General features: G+C 37.6%; 1 protein-coding gene across 1 annotated transcript in view; it reads right to left on the reverse strand.

Moving 5' to 3' along the window:
- The window catches only part of PLA2R1 (phospholipase A2 receptor 1), a 117,771-nt gene that overhangs the window by 55,133 nt on the left and 40,697 nt on the right, over positions 1–21,941 (reverse strand). Inside the window, exons 9-11 of the mRNA XM_057745706.1 lie at positions 20,585–20,683; positions 10,167–10,279; positions 1,472–1,641 (exon numbers count right to left, since the gene is read on the reverse strand). Of these exons, the coding sequence (XP_057601689.1) occupies positions 1,472–1,641; positions 10,167–10,279; positions 20,585–20,683 (382 nt within the window). The remainder of the gene's footprint in view (positions 1–1,471; positions 1,642–10,166; positions 10,280–20,584; positions 20,684–21,941) is intronic.

Here is a 21,941-nt window from a genome sequence, read left to right on the forward strand (position 1 = left end):
TCTATGTAGTTTTATCCCATTTCTATTCCTGGAAATTTTCTTGTTCTGAAGTCTGCTCTGTGTCAAATTAATATAGCTATTCCTGCTTTCTTTTTTAAATTAATTAATTAATTAATTTTTAATTTATTGGCTGCACTGGGTCTTTGTTGCCATGCACTGGCTTTCTGTAGTTGTGGAGAGTGGGGGCTATTTTTCGTTGTGGTGAGCGGGCTTCCTAGTGCAGTGGCTTCTCTTGTTGCGAAGCATGGGCTCTAGGTGAGTGGCCTTCAGTAGTTGTGGCATGTGGGCTCCAGAGTGCAAGCTCAGTTGTTGTGGCACACGGACTTAGTTGCACCGCAGCATGTGGGATCTTCCTGGACCAGGGATCGAACCCATGTCCCCTGCATTGGCAGGTGGATTCTTAACCACTGCGCCACCAGGGAAGTCCCTCCTGCTTTCTTTTGATTAATGTTAGCATGGATATCTTTCTCTGTCCCTTTACTTTTAATATATACGTGTCTTTATATTTAAAGTGGGTCTTTTGTAGACAACATATTCTTGGGTCTTATTTTTTTGAACCACTCTAAAAATATCTTTTAATTGGTATTTAGTTCTCTAATTATTGTTATATATTTGATATATGATAATAATTATTATAATATAATAACAGTTATCTTTCCTCAAGGAAAAGCTTGAGGCCTCTAACCCATTTCTTCCAGATACAAATTTAAAGGTAGCCTATTGCCTATTGGGGCCCTGATTGAGATCCACAGGCAAGAAAGGGACCAAGGCATCCAAACAGGGCTCACACTGAGGTAAAGGTGTGTTGGATCTAGGTTGGTGACCTAAGACTAATACAAAGGCCTAAAGCTTGGTCCACAGGGGCTGGTTTTAGGGTAGATTATGGCTGAAACCATTAGCTTCTCTGGCACAGTTTCATGTTTTGGGATCCAGAGTTGAGCACAAGAGGGTGAATTAATAGACCTGTAACTCTGAAATCCTGGCTAAGGTACCACAGAAGTCCACGGAGGAGATGGACTAGAATGTTACAATGTTACCTAAGTAACATTCCACAGCAAAGTCATGTGGTGGTGACTGTGAAATGATTAGATATGCTCAAATGTGCCCATTCACTTGGCTTTGAAGTATAACAGGCTATTCTGGGCTGAGTAAGCCCCTGGGATTCTTGGACAATGAGGGTAGGTGGGGAAAAGTCTCTAGGAGGAAGAAATTGGAGTTCTTGCTAATAAAGGCACGTGTGTTCTTCAGCAATGAATTTATACCTTGAACTTTTCAAATGACTCATAGGGGTTATACTTTAAAAAATGACCAGCCAGGTATCACCCCCCCTGAGAAACTGTGGTAATTGCTTTAGTTGATTTATGCATTAAGAAGACACTAAGGAAGAATCAGAGGTGGCCCATGAGGTGGATGGAATTTGGGATCAAAGAAAACAGGAGAGAGAATTGGTGTGACGACACCCTCTACTCACGGGGCTGACGTGCATTCCAGTGCGTGTACTTCACCGGCTCCGACTTCTGCCCTGCCGTCTTCCAAGTATATTCTCCTGTATCATTTTGATCTTGAAGAGCTATCCAAAAATAAGTGTCCTTGGTTTTCACCACACTACTGATCAAACTGGTAATAAAAGCCTGTTCAAACCTTAAAAAGGGAAAAAGGAAATGATTATAATAAGTTTCTGAGCAATAAAAAAAAGTCATTAAAACATAATGAGGTGCACAGAATGGCATCAGAGTAAGCATTTCTCATGAATTCTTTAGAACATGGGACAGAAAAATACTCAAAGACCCTGAACATTACCAATAAATGCCAAACGTCAGCGCAATTCCCAGAAATATATGAGTGAGGAGAATTTGATCCTCAAAGTTGGTGCTCAGTTCTTTCAAGGAATAGAGTCCAATTCCAGGTTCAGAGTGTAGGTAGTAAAGTCCAGAAAGCTAGCAATACATTCCTTGGTGCCCCATGCACCCTATGGTGTAATTAGGTCACACAGCACACACCATGCTGTAAAGTGCATGCGGTGGGGAGTTGGCAGTGGAGGGCGTGAGAGGAAGATGCAGGCGGAGGGATATTAAGCCTTTCTGAATGAGCACCTGCCGACATAGCGTTCACATGCACCCACCCACCACACTTGCCTGCTGAGAATGGAACAGAAATTGGAGGAGCAATTTTATGTCTCCCAAACCAGTTTATTCACAGGCACATGGAGTCATTGGCTTATTCAAATGTGTTCAGATGTGCATATTCACTAAAGATAAATTTAAAACCCTAGGAACTAATCCAAAGAAGTAGACCCACTATATTCCCCGAACGGCTGAATGAATCAGTGTTCATTGACGGATGGCAATTCTCCCTCTCCAACATGAATGCATCGAAAGCAGAATCTAGGAAATTTGTACACATGCTTCCACATGAATACCTAACAGAAACATGTATTAAAATTTAACTAGCATCGAAATTTTAAGCTAAGTTGGAAACTGTCTTGGAAAATTTACTTTCAATACATATAAAGTTTTGAAGAAACATCTTTCAAACAGTGGTAAATTTGGCCAGGCCCGCTGAGTCATTAAGAAAGGAAAAGCCTGATGAAATTATCCAGGAAACCTAAGGAGAAAGAAAATTAGACTTTTTCATCCGATTTTGGATATTTTTCATTATCATGCATCTTTAACTTGCTAAGGGAAGCGAAAGAAACGGGGTCATTCAAGAATAGAGGAGTCTCAAAGGAAATAGGGGAGAGAGAGAGGAAAAACACAAGGAAGCAAACTTTTTAACTGCCTTATGGACATCACAGCAACAGTTAGTGATATTAGGCACCCATGATGCTCATCTTTGCAGAGATATGCTTTAGAAAATATTTTCTGCAGATATTCTATTGATACTCTAAATAGCACACATTTGAAATTAGAAAAGTTCTCTTTTAATCAGATTGCAGTGGCAGAATATAATACTCTTCAGAAAGAAGGTATATAAAAGTAAATACCAGGACTTCCCTCGTGGCACAGTGGTTAAGAATCTGCCCGCCGATGCAGGGGATGTGGGTTCGATCCCTGGTCCGGGAAGATCCCACATGCGGCGGAGCAACTAAGCCCGTGTGCTACAACTAGTGAGCCTGTGTGCTGCAACTACTGAAGCCTGTGTGCTTAAAGCCTGTGCTCTGTAACAAGAGAAGCCACCACAATGAGGAGCCCAGGCACAGTAACAAAGACCCAATGCAGCCAAATAAATAAATAAAAAAAAATTTTTTTTAAAAGTAAATACTGTCTAGATGTTGTTGTAATTTTTCTTACATTTCCACTGGTTCATGCTCTTACAGCACAGGATCTGTTTTTCCTTCTCCCCTCTGAGGCAGAGTAGCACCATTACCATGCCCAGCTGGTGCCTGGAGCTCCAATGCCAGGAGGCTAGCAAGGCACTGCCCCTTGGAGGCTATGGTCAGGACCACTAGTCTCTGAGCTGGTTCTAAACACAGGGGACACTGCTGGTTCTTCCATTACCTTGTACTATGGCATTTATCGGATAATGGAGAGAGAGAACATTGCTTGCGAGCTTGACCTCTGGTATCATTATTCATGACAACACTTTGCTTTTGTCCCCTGTTGATTTTAGATTTATTTAGTCCACTCTGATTTGCTATTTTATAGCCATTTATCATTGCTCAAAACAATACAAACCTGCTTTTTGAATAGGCAAGTATATCTTTTAAGCAGTTATATATAACATTAATACATTAAATCCTATAACCTTCAGGTAAAAACAAGACCCTAGTTTTCCTGATCCTGTTTAGAAGATGGCATTGTTAATAACAAAATTCAGCAACTATATCTTTTTTCTAAACCATGTACTCTGAGAAATTAACTCTGGATAACAGCGTGCAATCTCTGAGTGTCTGTTTCCAGATGATAAAGAAACACGAGATCATTTTATATCCTTTATCACTCACTACTTGCTTCCAAACACTTAGATGGTTGTGAAAATTCTGGCTTATGGAAATAGAGCAGATGACTTTTCACAGTCTTTTCTGGCTGTGTGTTTTAGGATTCTTCATTTGAGAATATGCCAGAGTTTCATAATATCAGGACTTTTTGTCTGGTTTCACTGAGGTTGTTTAATTCAAATGTTATTGTGATTTAAGAAACAAATAACAACTATATGCACATATTTTTAAGTATTTTTTGAGGGATTCAGTAAAGTAAAAATAATTGTTATTCTTTAGAAAAACAAATGATAAAATGTTTTGCTTGTGTGTACCTACTTATAAAATCAAGTTTTGTAGGCGAATACTTAAAAATCAGAAAAAAATTTTCCCATCAATCCTTTAAAAAGGCAAGAAATCAAAGGTTTATTTTCAATGTCAACAAGAAAAAAACAAGTGTATCTTGAACTTCCATCAGTTTGAGAAGAATCTGTTGCTCATGCTGCTAAACATTAAATTTTAATTAAAAAATGCAATTTGAAGATAGCAATGCATAGTTTTGGCTACTTGACACATTTTCTCATTTCAAAGTAAATATTTTGCATTTCAAAAATGCATACTTTAAAAAAGGTATTTTATGCTTAAATCTCTAATTGAACGTTATATTTCTTCATTGGTTTAGCCAGTGATATATATAGCTGAAAAACAAAAAAGATATTTCTTGACTGTGAATAACACAGTAGTTAGTAGAAATCAGTACTTAATGACTGTGTTTGTAGTACCTAAAACAAGTTGAAAAAAAGTAACGTTTTGGAAGTAGCTTCACTAGAGAGCCTCTTCAACTTAAAATATATATGTATATATATAAAATTTGGTTAGGAGGGACTCAGTCTTGAGCTGATTAATTGCAATTGTATTTCTCCCAATAAAACACTTGTTAACACTTTTGATACCATTTTCAAATAACTAACTGTATTGTTGAACTAATATAAAAATGATAAATTTCTTTCTTTTAAATAAAGATTGGTAAGAGACTATCAGTACTTTTCAAATGGGAGACATGTATAATGACCACTAATGCAAGAAGTTTTTGATGGTATTCCTCAAGAACTAGACATATTAAATTTTTGGGTATTGTTTCTTTCAAAAGACTAGAAGAAAAATATAGAATTAGAGACTACATCTAATATGTACATAAGAAGTAAACCTGGAAGAGCAATCCAAACCATTAGTGGCAGTTACCTTTGGGAAGGGAATAGAGATTGATTGGGAGGGGGGAGAAGGAAAGGTGAGGGGGCACTTTCACTTTTTAGTTGATATTCTTCTGACTTGCTTGAATTTATACCAATGAGAATGTTTCTATTGTGTAATTTTAAAAAGGGTAACCAAAATGTGTTTTTAAAAAGAAAGTTAACTGCACTCTACCCAAACAATAAAAACTGTTAGAATTAGTAAATGAATTCAGCAAGTTGCAGGATACAAAGTCAACACACAAAAATCAGTTGCATTTTTATATACTAACACTGAACAATCTGAAAAGGAAAATTAATCCATTTACAATAACATCAAATATAATAAAATACTGGAGAATGAACTTGACCAAGGAGACAAAAGACTTGTACACTGAAAACTACAACACATTGCTGAAAGAAATTACAGAAGACACGAGTAAATGGAAAGACATCCCATGTTCATGGATTGGAAGACTTATTGTTAAAATATGCATATTACCCAAAATGATCTACCAATTGAATGCAATCCCTGTCAAAATCCTAACGATTTGTTTTTGCAGAAGTAGAAAAATCCATCTTAAAATTCAATTTTAAGAGATCCTGAATAGCAAAAACAAACAAGAAAAAGAAAAACAAAGTTGGTGGCCTCATACTTCTTGATTTCAAAACCTATTAAAAAGTACCCTAATCAAAACAGTGTGACACTGGCATAAAGACAGACATATAACTCGGTGTACCCCCCCCCCCCAAAAAAAAAGACAGACATATAGAACAATGGAATAGAATAGAGAACCCAGAAATAAACCATTGCATATATGGTCAAATGATTTTCCACAAGGGTGCCAAGACCATTCAATGAGGAAAGGACAGTCTTTTCAATAATAACATCATGAAAAGTGAGTATCCACCTACAAAAGAATGCAGCTGGACTCTTACCTACACCATTTACAAAAATTAACATGAAGTGGATCAAAGACCTAAACATATGAGCTAAAACTGTAAAACTCTTAGAAGAAAACATAGGGGAAAATTTTTATGACATTGAATGTGCCAGTAATTTCTTGGATAAAACACCAAAAGCACTGGCAACAAAACAAGAAAGGATAAATTGGGTTTAATCAAAATTAAAATTTTTTGCACATCCATGGACACTATCATGGAGTGAAAGTCAACCCACGAATTGGAGAAAGTATTTGCAAATTATGTATCTGATAAGCAATTAATATCCAGAATACGTAAAGAACTCCTACAACTCGACAGAAAACAAACACTCCAATTCAAAAATGGGCAAAAAACTTGAATAGATGTTTCTCCAAAGGAGATATAAAGATGCCAATAAACATGAAAAGATGCTTAGCATCACTAATCATTAGGAAAATGCAAATCAAAACCACAGTGTGATACCACTTCACATCTACTAGGATGGCTGCTATGTAAAAACAGAAAATAACAAGCGTTGGCCAGGATGTGGAGGAATTGGAACCCTGTGCACTGCTGGTGGGAATGTAAAATGTTGTAGCTCCTATGGGAAACAGTATGGCTATTCCTCAAAAAATTAAAAATAGAATTATTATATGACCCAGAAATTCCACTTCTGGGTATAGTACCCCAAATAATTGAAAGCAGGGACTTGAAAGATATTTGGACATTCATATTCATAGCAGCATTATTCACAATAGCTAAAAGGTAGAAGCATCTCCTGTCTATCCATAGATGAATGGATAAACAAAATATAGTATTTCCATAGTATAGAATATTATTCAGCCTTAAAAAGGAAGGGCATTCTGACACATGCTACAACATGGATTAACCTAGAGGACATTAGGCTAAGTGAAATGAACCAGGCACAATAGGACAACTACTGTATGATTCTAGTTTGAGATGACTATAGGAGTCAACTTCACAGAGACAGAAGGTAGAATGGTAGTTGCCAAAGGCTGGGAACAAGGGAAATGGGGAGTTAGTGTTTAGTGGATACAGAATTTCAGTTTGGGAAGATGAAAAATATCCTGGAGCTGGATCGCGGTGACGGTTGTACACTAATATGAGTGTAGTCAATGGCACTGAACTGTACACTTAAAATGGTTAAAATGATAATTTTATCATTTGTGTTACATTTTGCCACAATAATAAAAAAGTTAACTGTAAAAGCATTTGGGGGATATGATGTTGCAAGAAAATGGCAGAGCTACAAAAAATGCTTGCAATTAATGCACATTTAGACTTAGGAAAACTGAGATATTGCAGCATTTCTCACTTTGGGCAAAATTTTCAAAATTGAATGTCATTTGGATTATTTTGTACAAATATTCCATGGTTGATAGATTCAAGGTTTATATATACATGGATTTAGGCAATTATCCATGGTAACTTTGGAACTCAAGTTTGGCATTCATGCTGTGTCCGAAAGCAAGTGGCCAGGCCTGACAAAATTTTGTAACCGCAAGCAAATAAAATTCTGTTATTTGGCAATATGGGTTTGTTTTTCTCCCCCTCTCTTCCACAAAGTGTTAAAAGTCCTAGACCAGGAACAGTTGTCCGATAACAAAAGAACTGCGTAATTTGTAGCAGGTGGTTCTAATTGTGCCCATCAAATCTGTCGCTCAATTGTGCAGAAGAGTGGAAAATCAATTAGCAACTACAAGCTTGGGTACCGGTGAGTGACAGGAGTGTCTTAACTCAAACAGGAAATCAGTAATGGAAGAAAATGATTACCAAGGCTGCTAGCGGACACTCCTGGATCTGAGGAGACTGTCCATCTATTGCCCAACCTTCTCAGATAAAAGATGCTATTGAAAAATATTCAAACGTGTATTGTCACTCAAAGAACAGTATGATGTGGGTCTTTGTTTCTTACCTGATAAGGTCTTAATGAATAAAAATCAAGAGCTTAGGACACTTCCTTTCTTTAACTTGCATGTCTCATGTTGGAATCATTGCTTTGGATGTAGACATGCTTGTAGGGCAGTGTTCATGCATGTTACCTGCCTGGAAGAGCTGCCTCACTGGGACTAACGTGTAGTACTTGGGGGCTTGACTAGTGACTGAGGAGCATGCCAGCGAAAGGTCACCTGGGGGGGCCTAGGAGGTCAAGGAGCGGATGAAAAAATTTACCCCAGCTATAGCTCTGCTTTAGAGTTGGGCTACACATTAGCTTTGGCTACTGAATACAGTTTATTAAAAAAAATTATAGTATTCACAGCATACCCTCATATTCAGTTTTGGCAGAAATGAAACATAGTAGGTTTTTTTCTAGACACTTTCTGTCTTTTGCATGAGGTCCTCAAAGGATTCTTAGAAAATGAAGTGTTTGAGCTTTAACAGGTTTCTGCCTTACTTGCGTCACTTTCGCACCATGAGTTAACTGTAATGTCACTTTGAGTTTTTCCATGTATTGTGTTATTCCACTTTCTTCACTTGTTTTGTGTGTTTATGTTTTATCTTTTTAGCTGCTGGCCTGCAAGTAGCACCTGGGCAACTGCACCATGCCTTTTATTTTTATTTATTTTCTGTACAGCATGCTGGTGTTTAATATGATGCCTCTCACAATATAGATACTCAATAAATAATTTTCTAATGAACTCGACGTTGATTTTTTGTATAGTCAGATAACCTATGAAAAGTAATTAACAGTGCCAGGTGTGTGATAGACAATGAATGTTACACACAAAAAGGAGAGACTAAGATGTAAAAACAGGTGGAATAATTAGACCTTTTTCTTCAGTGAAAAACACATTATAATTAATGAAAGAGAATAGCTTCATTGGTCAAGATCCTGAATAAAATCCAGTGTTGATTCACTGACTGTAGGACTTTCAGCTCAAGGTGCTCTTGAAAACTTGTGGGTGGGGAAACAAGGCTGAAGATAAAGGCTTTCTTCTGCCTGGTAGCTATTCTGGGAAGGAGAAAAGTAGAACTAAAAACAACACTGAGATACATCAGAAGTGGTGCTGTGCCCTGAAGAAAGGGTCTCTTAAGCATAAAATGTTTACCAGACAATTTATTTTGCCAAATGCTGTCAATCTATTCCTGTGTGTGTGTGTGTGTGTGTGTGTGTGTGTGTGTGTATTCCTGTGCATTGTTTGGAGGAAAGACTGGGAAAGAAGGTAAGAGGTAAGAGGAGGAAGGAAATACTGGTGGCTTTGAATGTTGACTTCCCACGTGTGGAGAGCAAAGAAAGCACACAGAATCCTCCAACAGGTTAGACTTGCATGTGAAGGGTCTCTAGAAAAAACCATAGCACCGGTTGTCCTGTTCCCTGGTTTTCAAAGTATAATTTTAAAGGCAATGACCTCGGTAAAAAAGCAAGCGACTAGCTTTGTGGGTATAGTTTCCCGTGGAACCACTGAAGAGTTCTACCTTGCTTCTCTCTTCAGCCTGGAGGAGTCAGTCTCCCAGCTCTCAGTGTCCTCCTGGCATTGACAGTGGCACTGAGGTCTCTTCTGATGTTGGTACTTTTATCCCTTGCTGCACATCTGTAGCATGTTGCAAATTGTATGGAGTGTAAAAAGGGCACAGTTTCTCTGTTGTGTGGAGAAGATACCCACGCATAGAGAAATCTAAATCTAAACAAACATAGACCTAAGAAACAATGGGGAAGCATTTGGAAATCCTCACAGTTTAGTTTTACTTATTTTTGTTCTAAAAGAACCCCACATGACTCACACACATCACACTGAAAAATTCTTTATATTTAAATGACGTATTTCTTTTCTATTACAACTACTTAGATAAAATATCAATACAACTGCATATATTAGCAAAGCTAGATAATCTATAAATCTTTATGGAAAATAAAAGTCATCTTAAATTTTACTATTTGTTACTCAAAAGTCAATTTCAAACTAACATTATATGGTTTAAATTAATCTAAATCAGTAATTTAAATAATTTAATATTCTATTGTACAGTACACTTTAGATTTTAACAAGTTACTGATTGTGGCTAGATTTTATCATTCCAAGAGCCCTCATGTCATAAAAGCACTGTATATTCCTGATAGAAAATTTCTATTTTACCTGTTTGTAATGGTTACAAGTGCAGGAGGACAGTAGTAACCACTGGAGGCGTGGTCAAAGCTTCGAAGGACGCCATCAATTTTGTAACAGAATCCACCATGTCTCTCCCATCCCTTAAAAAAGGAAAAGGAAGATTAAGGACACAATCTGATTTAGTTAAACAGTAAAGTATATATTTTTGATGTATTTTCATTTACCGCTTCTCTGACCCACTCAAAACTCAAGATTTGTGTGTTTGTCTTGATATCTTTATATTTATTCTATCTGCCATTAGCTATAGCCACTTCTACATTTATTTAATTAATTCTTAAAACCTAAAAGTTTTAACTAATTTAAAATCTTTAAACCCAAAACCTTAAAAGCAAATGAAAATACAGGGACATTCACTCAAGATCTCTCCCTCTCTCCTTCCCTCCTTCCCTCTCTCTCTCATGCACACACACACTCCCTCTCCTTCTGTCTCTCTCTCTCCCTCTGTTCAGACTTATAGGATTTAATATAAATGGTTCCTATGGGATGGTAAAAATCACAAGTGTTGGTTTTGAAGACAGAATTCATGGGTTTGAATCCTGGCTCCACCACCATGTGACCTTATTTAATCTCTCTGTGTCTTAGTTTTCCCCTCTGTAAATATGGATAATAACAGTATTCATCGGGTTGTTCTGAGGATCAAAAGGAGAAATTCAGGCAGAGACCCTAGAATAGAGCCAGGAACTCAGTTATGAGCAAAGAGGACATACGTACCTAGATAACAGTGTACTGTTTTTTTTTTTTCTCCAAGCTGCTTTCATGTTGCTTATTTCATGTTATCCCACTGAGTTTCACTGAGATTAGAGACATGGATAAAGTCAGAGACTAGTGGATAAGCTGGCCTGGAACCTAATTTTGGTGCAATCGAGGATAGTCTTGACTGGATCATCAAGCTTCCAAATAGAGACTGGCTAAAATTATTATTATTTTTTTTTGGTAAAGATTATTCCTAAATCAACCTTTTAGAGAGAAAGCAAACAAGCTTTGGCACCTAGACAAAAATGACAAACTTGTAGGGCTCAGTCCTGGGAGCAAAGAAGGGTGGCTCTATTCTTTAAAATCGTATGGTACAGGAGACATGGATTCATTAGCCTTCTATATTTCAACTGAGTTATTTTAGTTCTTTTTCTTCCAATATTATAAAATCATATCACTTCTATCAATCTATTTTTATGTATTCACCAGTTTTAAAATACACTTCATTTTGTGTCATGCCAATACTTGCCAGCTTTTGATCAGATATAAAATGATTTCTGCTATACTACTCAGAAAAGGTCTCGATCTTGCAGTAAATTAGAGAAAAATCTTATTGTAGAAATAAGCTATTTTAGTTCAAAACATTATTAAATGAGGCATGGATCACAGGAGCACCACATCTAGCCCACCAGGATGTGCTCTGAATTCACTCCCTTAACTGCTCCCCCAACCTTATCTGTGTGAGTAATTGACAGTGTCAGCCAGAACCCCTCCGTGGGTCACTCCAGAGCAGGCAGGGAGGTTAGACTGCTTTTGTATTCAGAATGACAGAGGAGGAAGGCTGACAATTTGACCTTTCTGACAAAGTACTCCTTCTTCATTAGTGGTTTTTAGATCATAGGCTGCTTAGCAAAACAAAAAATCCGAGAACTGAACAGGCTCAAGAAAAACGGGGGCAAATGTGGCATAGTAATAACCAGAAAAACAAAGACTCTTTGCTACAAGGCTTTGACCACACAATGAAAGTGGGAAGAATAATTGATTGTATTTGTGAATATCCTTTGTACATGAGGTGCCATTTAATTTTACATGAAATGATGACAGTGACAATACTGAAACAATTGCTTATATTCTCCAGTCCCCCCAAAGTGACACAGATGGAAATAAAATTAAAAAAAAATTCTGCTTTGAAATTATCCAGACTTATTTTATAAGTTGGTATTGCATGTGAAGACTGTTTAGAGAATTGTACTGAAGCAATTGGCTAAAAGAAAGGAAACTTTCGAAACCATATTCATAGGTAGATGCATAAAGAAATTAATGGAATTTTGCCATAAAGTTCATGAACTGGCTCTGAACTCAGAATCCTTAAATATTGGTAAGGCTGGCCAGGAAAAGGGAAGCAGTGTATACAACTTCAAGTAGAACATCAATTGTTTCTGCTTTGTAAGAAGTTAATCACTCTTTCAACACAAATAAAACATGTTGAGTTGCCTTGAAAGCCACCATAGGGCAGATTTTTCTCCCAATATTTCTGATCAGATAGAGATTAGATCAGTGATCAGCTATAACTAATTCAGGAATTGTAATGATTAGATCAAATGTTTGGTCACATGTCAGCTAAGGCACATGTGTTGTTCAGCTAAAGTATGAAGAGTGATTAATATGCTTACACACTGATTAATGGATCAAATGCAGTTGCTGGAGAGATGGGTCATCATTTAATTGGAACTGGATTAGAAGAGAAAATAATTAAAAGAGAATTGCATGAAAAAAAATTTGTGAACTTTTTGAGACTCACAGAATAAAAATCCCCAATAGTTAAATCTAAAATTTTTAGGGGTGTGTGTGTGAGAGAGAGAGAGACAGAGACAGAGAGAGACACTGAGAAAGAACACATGTGCTAAGGACACTAATAGGTAAATTTTTGGTAACTTACTGCAGAATGATGAAAGTATTTAAAAAAATTCAGATTAGAAACATATCTGGGAGAAGAAATACGGCGGCTAAGTAGAAGGCCGTGGAATGCATCCCTCTCCACAGATGCATCAGGAATACACCAAAAGACGCAATAATTCCCACAGAGAAACAGCTGAACACCAGCAAACGACCTCAGACACCAGAAAGGACTGCGAAGATTCTGACATAACTGGGTAGGACAGAGGGGGAAAAAAGGGAGAAAGAGGAGGAGAAGAAAGGAAAGGGATGGGTCCCACACCCTAGGGTGGGGGGATCTGAAACAGAGGGGAGATTGCCAAATTTGGGGAAATGTCCCTTATCTGACAGGGAAACCCCTTCTCCAATGGGGAATTACCCTGGATCAGAAGGGAGGCATTTAGGACTGTTCAAAGAGGGTGAAGCAGCTGAGCTGTGGCAGACGGGAAAGAGTGAGAAACACATGGAGGGTCTGCACCACAGCTCAGTGTGTCTGGACTGAGATGTCGATTCACAGCTGAACAGGGGGTCTGGGAGCTGGAACGTGGGAACTGGAGAACTAGTTCAGGGTGAGAAACATTGTTGGCAGTGGGGAGATGGACTGAGAGGACAGGAGGGAAGAAATCCACAGCGGAGAGTGCCTACCGCAGAAAGCAGTGCGGCCATAGTGGCAGCTGGATACTGCTGACTCACAAGTAGAGGGGAGGAGCCACAGGTGTAGCCTCTCTTGGCACCTGTGATGGACAAAGGAAGGACCCCTGTGGGCCTAGCTAATGCACTCAGGGATAACAAAGGCCCCTGGGAGGAGCTGGCATAGAGTGCATGCAGCTGAGAGCCAAAAGCCTGTAGAGTGGCCCGGCTCTGGAGACGTTCTGTTTACACATGAGCCACTGGTGTCCCTCTGCAACAGGCACCACCATGGCTGACTGAGCTGCTGTGACCCAGGCAGGGCGCCACTGCTCACTGACTCCACTATTGTACCCTCTCTCTCCCCAGACACCAGCACTTACAGATGAACAATAAAGGAAGCTCTGCTGGTAGCAGAATAATACAAAAAGCCCAGGCGGGTACAAGGACACTTACAGCTGAGACCCCAAGGAAACAGAAATATTAGTATTAATTCTATTGATCTGGTCCATTCTGGTGTCAGTTCTAGGTTTTTTGGGTATTTTTTTTTATTATTAATTATGATCTTAGTCCTAAGGGATCTGCACATTTTATAACATATTTTTTATTCTATTTTTATTTTTAGCCTTTTTATATATTTCTATTTCTAGCTAAGTTTTTTTGTAGTGCTGACTGTATCTCTTCTACCTTCTTATCATCTCTATCTGTTATACATTTCTATTTCTTTCTTTTTCTTTTCATATTTCCAGTCACACTACACTCTTCTGTTGCCCTGTCTTCTATCCTTTTTTAGTTCATTTTATCTTAATATACTTATAAGCAATATTATCAGTCTGCTCTGTTTCCTTGCTTTATTCTCCAGATGACACACTGCTTTGGTATTTATTTTTAGGTTTTGTCTTTATCTTAGTTCCAAGCATAATTTTCTGATTTCATTCTGAGAATCTTCAGTCTGTCTGGTGGTACTCTTGCTCTTTATTATATTTGATCCTAGCTTTCAAAATCTCCCTGGATTTGTGTTTGTGTGTGTGTGGTGTGTTTTGTTTGTTTTTGTTTTTGTTTTTGTTTTGTTCTGTTTTGGCTTTGAATTTCTGTTGGTTTTCTCTTTGATTGTCTAATAGCATACTGGGGTTCTTCTGTCAGGTCTTTCTAGTGCCTTATGTTCTATTGGATTCAGTATTTGTGTGTCTTATACATGTATGTGTTTCCTTGACTTAGTATTTGTTGACTCAACACTCTGCCATTAGTCTGGGGTTTAGACAGTCTTCTTTAAACCTCTTTATTGCCAGGACAAGCAACCTCTGAAGTTTGGACTACTGTGAGAAAACAAAGAAACACCATGCAGGCAAAGGAGCAGGAAAAAACCCCACAAGAGCAAATAAATGAAGAGGAAATAGGAAAATTGCCTGAAAAAGAATTCAGAGTAATGATAGTAAAGATGATCCAAAATCTCAATAACAAAATACAGAAAATACAAGAAACAGTTAATAAGGACTCAGAAGAACTAAAGAGCAAACAAACAGTAATGGACAACAAAATAACTGAAATTAAAAATACTGTAGATGGTATAAACAGCAGAATAACTGAGGCAGAATAATGAATAAGTGAGTTGGAAGATAGAATGGGGAAAATAACTGCCACAGAGCAGGAAAGAGAAAAAAGAATGGAAGACACTCTCAGAGACCTTGGTGACAATGTTAAGCACACGAACATTCAAATCATAGGCATCCCAGAAGAAGAAGAAAAAAAGAAAGGGTCTGAGAAAATATTTGAAGAGGTTATAGTGGAAAACTTCCCCAGCATGGGAAAGGAAATAATTAATCAAGTCCAAGAAGTGCAGAGAGTCCCATACAGAATAAACCCAAGGAGAAATACACCAAGGCACATATTAATCAAACTAACAAAAATAAAACACAAAGAAAAAATATTAAAAGCAGCAAGAGAAAAGCAAAAAATAGCATATAAGAGAAAACCCATAAGGATAACAGCTGATCTTTCTGCAGAAACTCTGCAGCCCAGAAGGGAATGGCAGGATATACTGAAAGTCCTGAAAGAGAAAAACCTATAGCCAAGAATACTCTACCCAGCAATCATCTCATTCAGATTCGATGGAGAAATCAAAAGCTTTACAGACAAGCAAAAGTTAAGAGAATTCAGCACTACCAAACCAGCCTTACAACAATTGCTAAAGGAACTTTTCTAGGCAGGAAACACAAGAGAAGGAAAAGACCTACAAAAACAAACCCAAAACAATTAAGAAAATGGTAATAGGAACACACATGTCAATAATCACCTTAAATGTAAATGGATTAAATGCTCCAACCAAAAGACACAGACTGGCTGAATGGATACAAAAACAAGACCCTTATATATGCTGTCTACAAGAAACCCACTTCAGACCTAGGGACACATACAGACTGAAAGTAGGGGAATGGAAAAGATATTCCCTGCAAATGGAAGTCAAAAGAAAGCTGGAGTAGCAATACTCATATCAGACAAATTAGACTTGAAAGTAAAGACTATTATAAGAGACAAGGAAGGACACTCCATAATGATCAAGGGATCCATCCAAGGAGAACATATCACAATTATAAATATCTATGCACCCAACATAGGAGCACCTCAAGACATAAGGCAAATGCTAACAGCCATAAAAGGGGACATTGACAAGAACACAATAATAGTAGGAGACTCGAACACCCCACTTACATCAATGGACAGATCATCCAAACAGAAAATAAATAAGGACACACAAGCTTTAAATGACACATTAGACCATCTTGACTTAATTGATATTTATAGGACATTCCATCCAAAAACAACAGAATACACTTTCTTCTCAAGTGCACATAGAACATTTTCCAGGATAGATAACATCTTGGGTCACAAATCAGCCTCGGTAAATTCAAGAAAATAGAAATCATATCAAGCATCTTCTCTGACCACAATGCCATGAGATTAGATATCAATTACAGGAAAAAAACTGTAAAAAATACAAACACATGGAGGCTAAACAATATGCTATTAAACAACCAAGAAATCACTAAAGAAATCAAAGAGGAAATCAAAAAATATCTAGAAACAAATGACAATGAAAACACAACAACCCAAAACCTATGGGACATAGCAAAAGCAGTTCTAAGAGCGAAGTTTATAGCAATACAGTCCTACTTTAAGAAACAAGAAAAATATCGAATAAACAACCTAATCTTACACCTAAAACAATTAGAGAAATAAGAATAAAGAAACCCCAAAGTGAGCAGAAGGAAAGAAATCATAAAGATCAGGTCAGAAATAAATGAAAAAGAAATGAAGGAAACAATAGCAAAGATCAATGAAATAAAAGCTGGTTCTTTGAGATGATAAATAAAATTGATAAACCATTAGCCAGACTCATCAGGAAAAAAAGGGAGAAGATGCAAATCAACAGAATTAGAAATGAAAAAGGAGAAGTAACAATGGGCACCTCAGAAATACAAAAGATCATGAGAGACTACTACAAGCAACCATATGCCAATAAATTGGATAACCTGGAAGAAATGGATAAATTCTTAGAAAAATACAATCTCTAAGACTGAACCAGGAAGAAATAGAAAATATGAACAGACCAATCACAATCACTGATATTGAGAGTGTGATTAAAAATCTCCTAACAAACAAAAGCAAAAGCCCAGGGCCAGATGGCTTCACAGGTGAATTCTATCAAACATTTAGAGAAGAGCTAACACCTATCCTTCTCAAACTCTTCCAAAATATAGCAGGAGGAACACACCCAAACTCATTCTATGAGGCCACCATCACCCTGATACCAAAACCAGGCAAAGGTGCAACAAAAAGAGAACATTACAGGCCAATATCACTGATGAATGTAGATGCAAAAATCCTCAACAAAATACTAGCTAACAGAATCCAACAACACATTAAAAAGATCACACACCATGATCAAGTGGGGTTTATCCCTGGAATGCAAAGATTCTTCAATATATGCAAATCAATCAACGTGATATGTCGTATCAACAAATTGAAGGATAAAAACCATACGATCATCTCAATAGATGCAGAAAAAGCTTCTGACAAAATTCAACATCCATTTATGATAAAAACTCTCCAGAAAATGGACATAGAAGGAAATTACCTCAACATAATAAAAGCCATATATGAGAAACCAAAAGCCAACATCATTCTAAATGGAGAAAACCTGAAAGAATTGCTTCTAAGAACAGGAACAAGACAAGGGTGTCCACTCTCACCATTATTATTCAACATAGTTTTGGAAGTTTTAGCCACAGCAATCAGAGAAGAAAATGAAATAAAAGGAATCCAAATTGGAAAAGAAGAGTAAAATTGTCACCCTTTGCAGGTGACATGATATTATACATGGAAAACCTGGAAGACGCTGACAGAAAACTGCTAGCACTAATCGATGAATTTAGTAAGGTAGCAGGATACAAAATTAATGCACAGAAATCTCTTGCATTCCTATACACTAACAATGAAAAAGCAGAAAAAGAAATTAAGGAAACTCTCCTATTTACCATTGCAACAAAAATAATAAAATACCTAGGAATAAACCTGCCTAAGGAGGCAAAAGACCTGTATGCAGAAAACTTTAAGACACTGATGAAAGAAATCAAAGACGACACAAACAGATGGAGAGACATACCTTGGATGGAACAATCAGCATTGTGAAAATGACTATCTTACCCAAAGGAATTTACAGATTCAACGCAATCCCTATCAAATTACCAATGGCATTTTTCACAGAACTAGAACAAGAAATCTTACGATTTGTATGGAAATGCAAAAGACTCCAAATAGCCAAAGCAATCTTGAGAAGGAAAGATGGAGTTGCTGGAATTAGGCTTCCTGACTTCAAACTATACTACAAGGCCACAGTGATCAAGACAATACGGTACTGGCACAAAAACAGAAAGGAAGATCAATGGAACAGAATAGAGAACTCAGAGGTAAGCCCAAGCACATATGGGCACCTTATCGTTGACAAAGGAGGCAAGAAAACACAATGGAAAAAAGCCTCTTCAATAAGTGGTGCTGGGAAAACTGGACAGCAACAAGTAAAAGAATGAAATTAGAACACTTCCTAACACCATACACAAAAATAAACTCAAAATGGATTAAAGACCTAAGTGTAAGGCCAGACACTATAAAAATCCTAGAGGAAAACATAGGCAGAACACTCTATGACATAAATCAAAGCAAGATCCTTTTGGATCCACCTCCTAGAATCATGGAAATAAAATCAAGAATAAACAAATGGGACCTCATGAAACTTAAAAGCTTTTGCACAAAAAAAAAAAAAAAAAAAAAATCTTTTGCACAGCAAAAGAAACCATAAACAAGACAAGAAGACAGCTCTCAGAATGGGAGAAAATACTTGCCAATGAAGCAATGGACAAAGGATTAATCTCCAAAATATACAAGCGGCTCATGCAGTTTAATACCAAAAAAGCAAATAACCCAATCCACAAATGGGCAGAAGACCTAAATAGACATTTCTCCAAAGAAGACATACAGAAGGCCAACAAACACATGAAAAGATGCTCAACATCACTAATCATCAGAGAAATGCAAGTCAAAGCCACCATGAGGTATCACCTCACACAGTTCAGAATGGCCATCATCAAAAAATCTAGAAACAACAAATGTTGGAGAGTGGAGGGTGTGGAGAAAAGGGAACTCTCCTGCACTGTTGGTAGGAATGTAAGTTGGTACAAGGCACTATGGAAATCAGTTTGGAGGTTCCTTAAAAAAACTACAAATAGAACTACCATATGATCCAGTAATCCCACTCCTGGGCATATACCCAGAGAAAACCATAGTCCGAAAAGAAACATGTCCCATGATGTTCATTGCAGCACTATTTACAATAGCCAGGACAAGGAAGCAACCTAAATGCCCATCAACAAATGAATGGATAAAGAAGATGTGGCATATATATACAATGGAATATTGCTCAGCTATAAAAAGGAATGAAATGGAGCTATATGTAATGAGGTGGATTGACCTAGAATCTGTCATACAGAGTGAAGTAAGCCAGAAAGAGAAAAACAAATATTGTATGCTAACTCATATATACGGAATCTAAAAAAAAAAAAAAAAAAAGAGGTACTGATGAACCCAGTGACAGGACAGGAATAAGGATGCAGATGCAGAGAATGGACTGGAGGACATGGGGTTGGGGGGCCGAGGGGCGAAGCTGGGATGAAGTGAGCGAGTAGCATTGACATATACATATTACCAACTCTAAAATAGCTAGTGGGAAGTTGCTGTATAACAAAGGGAGATCAAGTTGATGATGGGTGATGCCTTAGAGGGCCAGGACAGGGAGGGTGGGAGGGAGTCATGGGAGGGAGGGGATATGGGGATATGTGTATAAATACAGCTGATTCACTTTGGTGTACCTCAAAAACTGGTACAAGAGTGTAAAGCAATTATATGCCAATAAAGAGCTTAAAAAAAATTCAAAACAGATTATTTTCTATCTTTAAAGTTTAAACCTAAAGTATTAAGTATTTTTTATCATAAGTACTGAAAATAGTACTTTAAGTACCAAAAATAGTTTATTATTTAAAATATTAAAGTATGTTCATTATCCCTTTCCTAAATAATAAACATATTGCAAACTTCTCTTCGTTACTGCATTTTATTCAAATATTCAAGTTTAAGAAAAGTGAAAAGGAAAACAAGGCTCTGGCTGCAGAAGCTCACTCTCTGACTCAAAGGAGTGCATTTACTTTCACGCTGACAGTCTTCATTGGAAGGCAATGAAAACCACGTGTGAGACAGGGCCTCACATGACAGGCATTGTTTGTACAGATGGTATAATGGGATCATTTACATTTCTTATCTCCAAAGAAAACTACTCTTGGGTGGAAATGGATGGTAAGACAACAGTCCTTCATGTGCCTCTAGAAGATAATTATCTGCTTTGTTACAGCAGCCCCTCTGAAAAAAAATGAGGAGGGAAGGAAAGAAGGAAGAAAGCAAGGGAGGAAAAAGAGAGGGAGGAGGGAGCCAAGGAAGGTGAGCAAGGGAGGGAGATTCACTTTCATTTGATGGTGGATAAATCATTCTGGTTATGAAGTCCCTGCAGTGTTAACAGCTCTTACCTTTCGACAGCCTGATTCAGAGTCGGAAAGGACATGGCCTGCTTTCTTACAAATGTAAAGAAGTGTTTCTTCGCAATTTTTAACTTTCCAGTGTCCCTCCTAAGAGGAAAAAGGTTACAAGATTAATGAACACGCTCCATTATTGATGCTGATCGTCAATGTCAATTATTTTGAATTAAAATATGATGAATAAGGTGTGTTTCAGGATGGGGTAGTGCATCAGGATCTTGTGCTGTTGTTAGAAAAGGTTGATTCTCTACACACGAGTGGGAGGTCTGGCTTTACAGTAGGCTGCTCATAATTTTTTTTAAAGATGGGATAAGTAGTGACTCCCGATGTTTTGTGTGCATCAGAATCACCTGGAGGGGTTACTAAAACACAGGTGATCGGGATCCGTGTGTCTCATTCAGTAAGTCAGGTGGGACCTGAGAATTTGCATTTCTAACAAGTTTTTAGATGCTGCTGGTCTGAGGGCCACACTTTGAGAACCACTTGGACGCAACTGTCCCCCTGACCAAGTGATAATGCTGCTTCTTCTCTCCAATCATTTCTAGCTGTTAAACAGAATGCTTTGCTGCTTACTTGCTGCCGGGGAAATACCTGAAAGGCACCATGAATCACCCTAGATAACATTATCATAGCTGAATTCCTGTTCAACCCCCAGTGCCCTTCTTCATCACGAATTCTCCAAAGCCCCACTCCCTTTCCTCTTTATGTGACAGGTAGAGGTTTTCATGTCTTCTCTTAGTTCTACTGAAGGCTGTTCTCATACCCTTCATTAATGATGAAAAACAATAACTGCTAACTGATTAAAATTTTATCCTCTCAAAGGATTTTTTATTTTAACACCAATCAGACCTTTAGGCTAAAACCACACAGTTCAAATTTTAGGAGGTATCTCAGGCATGCAGGGTTTTAGGTAAGTAGAGAGCTCTTCCATGACCCTCAGAAACATACTATGTAGGAGGCTGACACCCTCACCTGTAAGAGCAGCCTCGTAGCCCATTCCTGTGGAGCCTTCCAGCCTATTCATTTATAGGTTATTGTCAGGCACACTGTAGCTGCTTAATAACTATTGGGTGGACAGATAAATGAGTAGTTTCCTAGGCTCTCAGATTCAAATCGAGGTATCAACCATGCTTAGGTAACTAGTTGATTATAATGATTATATTCATATTGAGTTCAACTTCAAGGAAATAAATGTTACTTTTTATGTATTTACTATTTAAGGAGCTGCTGAGTTGCTAAAAAGGGTCCACAAAATATCACACTTCCCACAGTATTGTTCTAACACATCCAATAATATTAATACCTATCCTCACTCTCTTATAAATTTCTCGGTCCAAATATTGGCTCC

Source organism: Hippopotamus amphibius, chromosome 8 (assembly GCF_030028045.1).
Source record: "Hippopotamus amphibius kiboko isolate mHipAmp2 chromosome 8, mHipAmp2.hap2, whole genome shotgun sequence".
NCBI lineage: Eukaryota > Metazoa > Chordata > Mammalia > Artiodactyla > Hippopotamidae > Hippopotamus > Hippopotamus amphibius.